The sequence below is a fragment of the Bos javanicus genome, chromosome 11 (assembly GCF_032452875.1).
Source record: "Bos javanicus breed banteng chromosome 11, ARS-OSU_banteng_1.0, whole genome shotgun sequence".
Taxonomy (NCBI): Eukaryota; Metazoa; Chordata; class Mammalia; order Artiodactyla; family Bovidae; genus Bos; species Bos javanicus.
This window is the reverse complement of record NC_083878.1, coordinates 10,878,993-10,889,868: the sequence shown is the minus strand read 5'-3', so window position 1 is coordinate 10,889,868 and position 10,876 is coordinate 10,878,993. Positions and strand designations below refer to the sequence as shown.

The 10,876-nt window shown below is 43.1% G+C and overlaps 1 protein-coding gene across 2 annotated transcripts in view; it reads left to right on the top strand.

Moving 5' to 3' along the window:
- The first annotated feature begins 6,620 nt into the window (after positions 1-6,620).
- The window catches only part of DGUOK (deoxyguanosine kinase), a 33,808-nt gene continuing 29,552 nt past the window's right edge, over positions 6,621-10,876 (top strand). The window contains exon 1 of one of the 2 annotated variants that reach the window (XM_061431889.1): positions 6,621-6,857. In XM_061431889.1, coding sequence (XP_061287873.1) covers positions 6,716-6,857 — 142 coding nt within the window. In that variant the 5' untranslated portion in view covers positions 6,621-6,715. The remainder of the gene's footprint in view (positions 6,858-10,876) is intronic. The other variant, XM_061431890.1, reaches the window with a different exon arrangement.

Below are 10,876 nucleotides of genomic sequence, written 5' to 3'. Positions count from 1 at the left end.
CTTCTCTGTGTGAAGGTCTTTTATCTTCCTGGGCCATGTCTCACACATAGTGCTAAGGGCTTCTCACACCTTATTTCTAGTCCACACAATGACTCTATGAGGTAGGTGCTGCTGTTACATATCACAGATGAGGAAATTGAGCTCTGAGAAGTTACAAACTTGCTGAAGATCACACAGAACCAGGGTTAAAAATTCATGTGTATCTGATGCTAAAGCCTAGAGCTTCTTCTACCAACTTGTTTTCTTTTTCTTTGAACTTTAGTAAGAATGAGGACTAGATGACTCTTGGGGACAGGAGGGTTAAGAAACAAGGGCTTTCAGAGATATAAGTCCTTTTACTCAAGCGTGATAACACTAGACAATGTGAACAAAAAGAGAAACACAGCACTTATAGGATGTAACGTATGAGTGGTTGAAACACAATGCTATTTAAACTCAGGTGAAGGATGGTCATAGTGGGCTTAAGTCTCTATGAGGTCCTTTGTCATTGAGGATTAAGTTGTATTTTGCCCCAAAAACTAATCAAGAAAGGAGCAGCACCACAGGAAGAATATTTTCTCTTCCTGCACTTCTCTTCTCCCTCCCTCTTCCCCTTTTCTCTCTGTCTCTGTCTCAGATTATTTGCTACCCACTCCCTGCCCTTGGTCAAGTCTCCTATTTCACAAGTATTTACTTGACTTTTTTATTTATTTGAATTTTTGGCATCTACAATTCCTGGTTAAGGTCGAATGGGATTTATGTACCCTACAAAGATGATTCCTGCCCATCAAGGTCACAATGCCTAAAGAAGGAGACAGACACATACATATAAAACAATGATTTGAGCAGAAACAGAAGCCTTCACAAAATACTATGGGAGAATAATGGATACTAACAGCTACCATTGATTGAATGCTTACAATATGCCAGGCACTGGATTAAGAGTGTTATGTGGATTTTCTCATTTCATCCTTACCACAGCCCTATGAAACAGGTGCTAGTATCATTCTCATTTCATAGCTAGTTTACTAGTTAACTAGATTGCCCAGCTAGTTATTGGCAGAACTAAGTCCTTACTTCTGCCAACGTGCCTTTTGCTCTTGCCACCTGGCCAGGTCCCATCCTTGATGCTCCTGAACAGAGCCCACCTGGTCTTTGCGGACACACCTATATGGAAACAGTGGAGTCCAGTTAAAGCATTACAGAACTCAAGGTCAGACATGCCTCCTCCACTATCCCCTCACTTGCCCTCTGGGGTTGTGGTAGAGAGGCATATTTTCAAAAACAAAATCCCTAGAGGATTTTTGTCTTCTAAAGGGTTTCCCAGAAGCAGACCCTGGAAGGAGGACTCACGTGCAAGTGATTTATTAAAGTGCTCTCGCTGGAAACCAGCGAGTGAGGAGAGAGGCAGGACAGAAGAGGGTGACTTCAGCCCGGTCTCCAGGGAGCCCTGGAGTATAAACCTTACTGCAGGCAAGGAGCCACGGCCATATATCAGTGATTGGTGATGGCACTTCTTAGCAGACAGAAAGTCCCAGACTTTCCTCCAGTAGGTTAAGAGCTGTCTTGCAAAGAAGAGCCACAGGCATGGGCTATTGGGAGAGAAAGCACAGGGAAGATGGATTATGATGCCCAGGCACACAGACCCTTCCCACTGTGGAGGGGCACAGAGGAGTCTCCACATGGGGCAAGAAGGGAAGGCTGACCAGTCCTTCCTCCTTTTCCCTGACCTGATCTTACCCTACTTCAATAAATGCTGTCCTAGACATCTGCAGGGGAAGTCGAGTTATGTGCTGGTAGAAGAGAGAGCATGGATCGGTTACAGTGGTTTGAGGAGTGTGTAAATCCAACAGAAAGTCAACTAAATAGAAATAACATCCTAGGACCTGAGGGCCAAGCTGAAGGCGGCCATTACTTATTATGTAATCCCTATTGGTTGGTAACCGTGTTGCAGGCATTGCATTAAACGCTGCACATGGATTATCTTTCTTAACCCTCACCCCCAGCTGTCTGAATACAAGAGCCCACACACTTAACCGTTTCCTATATACCTCCTTTTATGACTAGGTCTATCAGTGTTCATTCAGGCAAGCAGAGCCACCATGCCCATTATGGGGATAAGGGAGTTATTATAGGAATGAGACTGCACCAACATGGGACAAGCTGGGGAAGTGGAGGTCTGGAGGGAAATGTGGGGCAATCAGGGAGGAGTTGCTAGGCCTCAAGGACTAGCTGGCATCTATCTCTGGGCACACCAATGACAAAGGTCTCCTCAGAGTTGCTGAGGCTCCCATCCGGCTTTCTAAATCTCAAACCTGGTCCTCTTTTGATCAACTCAAACTCAAAGCCCTGTTCAGATCAGATCAGATCAGATCAGTCGCTCAGTCGTGTCCGACTCTTTGCGACCCCATGAATCGCAGCATGCCAGGCCTCCCTAGCCATCACCAACTCCTGGAGTTCACCCAGACTCATGTCCATCAAATCAGTGATGCCATCCAGCCGTCTCATCCTCTGTCGTCCCCTTCTCCTCCTGCCCCCAATCCCTCCCAGCATCAGTGTCTTTTCCAATGAGTCAACACTTCGCATGGGGTAGCCAAAGTACTGGAGTTTCAGCTTTAGCATCATTCCTTCCAAAGAAATCCCAGGGCTGATCTCCTTCAGGATGGACTGGTTGGATCTCCTTGTAGTCCAAGGGACTCTCAAGAGTCTTCTCCAACACCACAGTTCAAAAGCATCAGTTCTTTGGCGCTCAGCCTTCTTCACAGTCCAACTCTCACATCCATACATGACCACAGGAAAAACCATAGCCTTGACTAGACGGACCTTTGTTGGCAAAGTAATGTCTCTGCTTTTGAATATGCTATCTAGGTTGGTCATAACTTTCCTTCCAAGGAGTAAGCGCAAGGGGGTTTTGGAAGCATACTTCCCAGTTTAACCAGACTGAGTTAGCATAATCCAGTATGTTAGAATATCTTTGATGTAGATAAGAATATAACTGACCAGACATCAAGCCGCAGAAGAAGGTCAGGGTCACCTTTTGTATGCTTATCTCCCCATTTTTAGTGGCTGCATGGCACATTGGTAGTACAGATCAGTTTACTTGTCACAGCAGCATTTACAAATATTTGAAAGTGGTAATTCCTTCAGAGCTCTAAGGACTAAACAGAGTGTCTAGTACATGGTAGATGCTGAGCCAATACTGGATAAAGGAATGGATGCTGAATGACTGCAGTCCTCCTGGGGCAACATCAGCTTTTACTCATAAACTTCAGCAGATGTCTGACAACCCCCAGGAGCAGGAAGTGACTTCATTCTTTCAAGCAAATGGGACATAATTCTGCGCACCAACTGCTTTCTGGCCAAAACCTGTTTACCACTTCCAGGAAGAACTGATCACCGTTTTTTCTCCCTTGTTCCTGACAATCCCTTTAATCACCCTTCTTCCTCATGCACCCTGGGGTGGGCCTCCAACACACCCATTTGTTGCTTGAGCCCTTACCTTTTGACCATAGCTGGGCCAATCAGAGTCTCTCTTTTGGAAATTTGGAATTAAGATCAAGAAAAGTGTTGCATTTTTCTACATGGTATAACATAACAAACAAGCATGAAGAAATACAGAGGAATAGAAGGATCATCAATAATTGAGGGATGACTAACAGGCAAAAGACATTTTAGCTTCTTACTTTACAGTATACATCCCCCCAATTTAAAAGCTTTTGGAAGCAAGGAACAGAGTGAGAGGAAATATTCATAATGGATTCATATCCAGAATATACAAAGAACAATAAGTAAAAGAGAGATAGCCAATAGAAAATGGGCACAGGACTTGAACAGGTCCTTCACAACAGAGGCTACTGAAATGGCTAATAAACATACAAAAAAAATGTTCCATTTCATTAATCATCAGGAAAAAGCAGATTAAAACTGCAAGACACCATTATACAGCAGAATGAATAAAATGAAAAAAGCTGACAATACCAATTGTTGGCAAGAATGTGGAACTATAAGAGCACTGACTCACTCACTGATGGTAGCACTCTTGATTGGTATGATCAAACACCGTGAAACTGTATACCCTTTCGGAATATCTACTAAAGCTCAACACACATATAACCTCTCATGCAGCAGTTCTAATTGTAGGCATATGCCCAAGACAAATGAGTTCTTAGCTTTACCAAAGACATACTCAAGAATATTCATAGCAATGCTATCTATTATAGCTTTAATCTAGAAACTTTCAAATGCCCATCAAGAGTAGAATGGATAAATTAAATTCAAGGTGGTATAATAACATAATGGAGCACCACACAACAACAAGAATAAATGAACTACAGCTATCTATATAACATACATAAATCTCACAGACATTATGTTGAATGAAAGAATGACTTACTATATGATTTCATTTACATAAAGAATGGGCAAAACTAATGTCTGCGGTTAAAAGTCAGCCTATTGGTTAACTTTGGGGGTAGTAACTGGCAGGCGAAATGAATTCTGGGGGTGGTGGTAATGCTTTATTTCTTGCTCTGATTCTGGGTAACAGGGTGTGCTTAGTTTGTGAACATTTCATAAAACTGTATACTTATAACACATGCTCTTTTCTTCACTACATATTCTGCCTCACTAAAAAGTTGTTTTAAATGACTCTTGAGGGAATTCTTGGTGATCCAGTAGTTAAAACTCTGCACTTCCACTGTTGAGGTATGGGGCGAAGTGGGTTCAATCCCTGGTTGGGGAACTAAGATCTTACATGTACAAGGTGCAGCCAGACACCTTATTTTAAAAAATAAGTAAATAAATTAGTTAAATTATTTTTAGGAGCTCTAACTTTTAGGAACAGGTTAATTGCCTATCTGTACCTAAACCTGCCAGAAACTTCTGTAGTTAACCTTCACAGTCACCCTGGAGGCAAAGAGACAAACAAGGCCATAGGATGGTGAGAGCTTCTCAAACTTTTTTGGAGGAATATTTTCCCAAGTCGGAGTTTACATAGATAAAGAAACAGAAGTAATTTTTCTACGGAGAAGTGACTGTGGCAGAGGAAGTGGGGGAATGGGACAGATTGTAGCTGCTCCAATATCCTTTAGCACTCTACCCAGGTTATCCTAAATAAATTTAGAATCTATTTTTTAATGTGTGTGTGTATGTGTGTGTGCTCAATTTTGTCCAGCTCTTTGCAACTCCATGGACTATAGCCCACCAGGCTTCCCTGTTCATGGGATTTCCCAGGAAAAAAATACTGGAGTGGGTTGCCATCTCCTTCTCCAGGGATTGAACCTATATCTAAATATACGAATGTCACTTCAGCCATCCCATATAAACATCAATATAGGAAAAGGATCTTGTGCCTGCTTTGCAAATAGTTGTCCTGAGACTGGTAGGAAGGCAGCAGGGCACAATCATTAAAAGAATGGCACAGTTAACAAGAAGAACAGGAGATCACAAAAACAGGTTAGAACCTCCTAGGCCCAAGATGGCAGAAGATTTGACTTCCAGTAGATGAACCTCATTATATGCTCATTGTAATACATTAGCATCTAAATGACACCCACAGGCACCATGACAGTTTTGAGGCTGACCATAAATGGGCAAAAAGTGGGTGGTGCTCCAATTTCTGGAAATCCTTGCCCCTTCTCCAAGATGTTAGAATATTCCACCCACTCCCCAGCCCATAAAAACTAACCACCTCCACACCTCTGCTGCTCTTGCCTTCTGAGACAGCCCATACACTGTGGAGCGTATATCTTCCTAAATACACCTGTTTTCACTTTACTATGGCTAGCTCTTGAATTCTTCCTGCAAGAAGACGAGGACTCTCACTTTGCAGCCTGTCCCAGGGATTCAGTCATGTCTCTGCTGTTTTTGACCCCATGGACTGTAGCCCACAGGGTCCCCTAGTCCATGGAATTTTCCAGGCAAGAATACTGGAGTGGGTTGCCATTTTCTACTCCAGGGGATCTTCCCCACCCAGGGATCGAAACCAGCTTTGTTAGTCTCCTGCAATGGCAGGTTGATTCTTTACCACTGCACCACTTGGGAAGCCCTCCACCCTCTTCACCCTTATGGAATTTTTGCTTACTACTCAAATCAACTGATTGAACTTTATATTTATTCAAGAAGCGAAACAAGAGGTGGCGTGTAACTAACACACTAACTTGCTAATTTATTCAATAAGATTTCAGCATTGCGGTGGAAGTTATACGGAATATGAAGTTAACTTGTGTAAATCATCAGACTGCATCATTTTCCTACTTAAAACTGTCCAATTTCTTCCCACGTTAGAACAAAAGCCAAAAAACAAACGCTTGGGGGAAAAACTCGTTTAAAATTACAATTATTTTTATTTGTCTTTAGTTACGAAATTTATTCTAAAGTGAGACAAATATGCAAAGGTGATGAATTGTTGAGTTATGGCAGTTTTTAAATGCTGCTTTTCCAGTGAACACAGACAAGCGAATAAAGCAGCAGCAACTCCAACGTTCATTAAACTCTCCAGTACCCAACACTAGAAGTCTTTCTTGCAACACTTTCCTACAAATATCGCGAGAACAGAGAGATTTCCCCCACCCCCCCACCCCCGCCCCCCGCCTCCCGCCTCGGCCCCTCCCTTCGAGCCAGCTCAACACCACCTACTTCCCGCGTGACGTCAAAGGTGCGCCGGAGTGTCTCAACAGCAGTATCGGGGGCGGAAGTGCTCTCGACGGAAGTGATCGCTGCGTGAATCGTGGGTAGGATGACCGCTGGCCGGCTCTATCTAAGGTTGCTGCGCGCACCCTCGAAGTTCATGGTTCAGCGCTTACTCGAGGGTGTGCCCCCTTCCAGGGGTCTACACGCGGGGCGTGGTCCCCGAAGGCTCTCCGTCGAAGGCAACATTGGTAAGGGCCAGAAAGTAGGTGCCAGGCTTCGGCCTCCGCAGAGCAGGTCCCTGAGAGGCTAGGAAAGGGAGTTGGGCCCAGAAGCCCTTCCTTTTCGATCTGTTGCGGCCAGGCTCCTTGTTCTGAGCTGCCAGACCTTTCCCCACTCAAGGTGCGCTGTGTGCCTTTGCCTCTTGGATTTTTCAGACGTCAGGCCTTCGTACTCTCCCACAGGGATACGTTTATTGAGGCATAAAAACCACGCAATCTGTTAATGGGACAAGAGCTATCTTGTTTTGGTAGATCAAAATGGAAGCGACAAAGAGAAGGGTGAAATTTCTTTGTTCTCCTAAGATGAGGTTGCTAGATTGAGGGGAGGAAAAAAGGATGTCCATTTAAAATAGCATTTCAGATAACAATATTTTAGTGTGTGTCCCATGCGGTATTTGGAACATACCCCCCCCCCATCTAAAATTCAAATTTAACTGAGTGTCCTTATTTTATCTGGCAGCCCTACCCTAAGTTCATGAACTCCAGTCATTCAGATATCACTTTCACTATTTTTGCCATGTCTCTGCTGGTCCCACTATAGTTTCTTAACATTTTTCTTAGAACAGCTCACTTTTTAAACCTAAAAACGTGTTAAATTAAAATAACTGTTGTAAGAGTGAATAGAAGTCCAGTACCTTAATAAAAATATTTCAAAATAAAGCAAAATATTCAATTAGTTACTGTTAGTTACTAATGTTGCTAAAGTCTGACTTGAGGCTTTTACCTGTAGGGTGCTGAGCCCTAAAAAAGGATTAGGAAGTTTTAAGTATTGAAGACTTTTAGCAGCAAACTGACAATTTCTCAGTTTGTTCATTCAACAAATAGCCCTTTGAGCAACTTCCATATTTCAGCACTGCTGTTGGCCCTGAGGATACAGTAGTGAAGAGAACAAATAAAATCTCTGCTCTCACGGGACTCTAGTAGAGAGAGATACACAATTAACAACATAAATAAATAGTATGTTAGATATTAAAAAGTGTGATGGAGGAAATACAGGATTGAGAAATTGAAGGAAGTTGCAATTTTAAGTTGAGTTGTCAAGGCAGGCCTCACTGAGAAGGTGATAATTTGAGCAAAAGCCTGAAGAAGGTGAGGAAGTGAACCATGTGGGTAATGTGGAGAAGAATCTTCCAGGCAGAGGAAAGATCAAGTGCAGAGGCCCTGAGCTGGGAAATGTGTTCAGGGAACAAAAGGAAAGCTGCTGTGGCTGGAGTGGAGTGAGGCAAGGGGGCAGGTGAGGGAGATGAGGTCAGAGGGTAAGGGTGGCTAGATTGTATAGGCCTTGTAGTCCATTATGGAATTTTACTCTGACTGAGATGAGAAACTGTTGGAAGATTTGAGCAGTCAAGTGACTTGATTTGACTAAGATTATAAAAAGATCACTCTGGCTGATCTGTTGAAAATAGAAGGTGTCAGGAAGTTGCTGCAGTGATGAGTTATGGTGTGTAGGACCAGGATGTTAACAGTGGAGGTGGTGAGAAGTGATTCGATTCTAATTTCATTTAGGGTAGGGCACACAGGAATTGGTAACAGGAAATTGTGGAGTGTAACATAAAAGGGGTCAGTGATGACTCGAATCATTCTGGCCTGAGCAACTTGAAAGATGGAGTTCCAATTCTCTTAGAGAAAAGTGGGAATAACAGCCTGGGGACAGAAGGGTGATTTCAAGTTTTTGGTTTTAGGCATGTTAGATTTTTATAAGCTTATTAGATATCTAAGTAGGGCTGGATAGTCAGTTGGATATATGAGTCTAGATTTGAGTCTCCCTGGATTGTAGTTATACATGTAGATGGTATTTAAAGCCAGGAGCCTATGTATGTTGATAGAAAGGACCATGTCCCGGGCATGCAAATGTTAAGAGAGATTGAGATGATAAGAAGAAACCAGCAAAAGAGACAAAGGAGGAATGACCACTGAGATGAGAGGAAAGCCAGAAACATGATATACTGGAAACTAAGTGAAGAAGGTGTTTGGGAAAGAAATGATCGACTGTATAATGTTGTTTGAATAATGGAACTCTTTGGTGAACTTGAACAATTTATAGGAGTGGGGGCATGAAAGTCTGATTGTAGAGGTTCAAGGAGAATGGGAGGTGAGGAATTGCAAACAGTGGGTTAAGACCACTGTTTGGAGTTTTCCTTGAAAGGGGAGATGTGGAGTAATAGCTGAAATGGGACAAGGGTTTGAGAGAGTTAGATTTTGTATTTTTTTTTTCTTTTCTTTTAGTAAGAGGAATTAGATCATATTTATAAGCTGGTAGAAAGGGAGAAAATTGGTGAAACAGGAGAGAGGATAGACTTGCCAGAGTGATTTTAGTAAGCAGGAAGGAATGGAATCTCTTGCCCAAGTTAAGAATGAGAGATTGGCCTTAGCTAGGAGCAGTTTATCCCTAATAAACAGGGAGAATGGCAACATAAATGATTACTGACCTGAGTAGGTGCAGTGGGAACCTGGGGAACATCTTCTGGTTGTGTCAGTTTCTCAGTAGAAGGAAGAAAGATCAGCTCAGTGTGAGGAGAGAGGAAAGACATGAAATAGTCTGGTTAGTGAGCAGGAGAAATGTAGAACTGCTGGGCAGCATTAAGGACCCATTTGGACTCAGCGGCCTTGAAATTTAAGTGAGACCAGTCACCACAGATGTGTGTTTTTCTCCAGCTAAATCAGAAACATTGAAGGGAATGAGAGGGGCTACCTGCCTCATGGTGTTTTTTTTTAAAAAAGATTTTCTGTCCTATATTTTGGGAAACATGCCGCTAAAGGAAACTTTGTCCTCAGAGCCCAGAGAGGAACAGAGTACTTCACAAAATAAGTGGTTTGGACAGATGATCAAGTGAAATTTGAAGTGCCTATCCCAGTTTTCCTGCCTTTTGCTTTTCTTCTTATCCTTTCCAGATTTCTGGGCCACCTCCTTGCTTTTTCCTGCAGCCAAAGCTCAGTGTGTGCCTGCTGTGGAGGTAGACTCAGATGTGGTCCAGGCCTTCTCCTGTAAGGAACTCACAGCTAAGTGGGAGGAGTGGACTTCTAAGCATAGTTTCTATACCAAGTGATGAGTGCTATGTTCGGACATGGAGACTTGGAATCTCTGGGGTAGGAATTCCTCCCCCAGAGGAAAGAGTGTTCCAGGCACAGGAAGTAATATTTGCCAACACAGAGCCTCAGGAGACATGCAGTTTTAATATCAGGCTTGTGCTGGGAGTTTGAAGGGCCTGTGAGAGGATAGCAGAACAAGAATTTGGAAGGGTAGGATTTGCCAGACGCTGAACAGCGAGGAGTTTCTCACGTAGGCTATGGGAGGCTACTGAAGACTTAAAGCTAGTGTGTGCCATGGCCAGATTAATGTTTAAAAGGAAATGGACTAGAATGAATGAATAAAAATAAAGCTTCATAAAGTGGGCATTTTGTATGTCTTATTTGCTGCAGTACCCATCATGCCTTGCATGCAGTTTGTTGAATGAATGTTGGTGTAGACAGACTAGGCTTTGTGGCCATTGTAGTTGGAGGGAGGGAAGATGCAGGCCTGAACAGAGAGAATGGTGGACATTATCAGACATCATGATGGTTTGAGAAAGATTTTGGAAGTGGTATTGACAGGACCTGGTGACCACTTGGAGGTGAGAGATAAGGAGCCTTAATTTAGACACTGACTGAAAACTGAGGATGGAAATGAAGGAAGAAGCAGTCTTGGGACGTAAGAGTGATGTTTGGAGGAAGTGCCTGAGACAAGAGATAGATGTTCTGAGGTAGATTAGAGTAAGTGCCTGAAGTGCATAGACAGATTGGAGCTGCAGTCCCAGACATGGAGGTTGTTGACTTGTCAGGGTAGTTGTTGAAGTCTTGGAAGTGAGTGCAGTTGCCCAAAGGAAGTGACTAATGCGAAGTGGACTGGGGGATCTTAATCTGGCTCTTTCTAGTTTTATCTCCTATTATATTATTCTCCATCACCCCCACACGGTGATGACTCTCCCCAGACAGAATTGGGCACTGCCTCC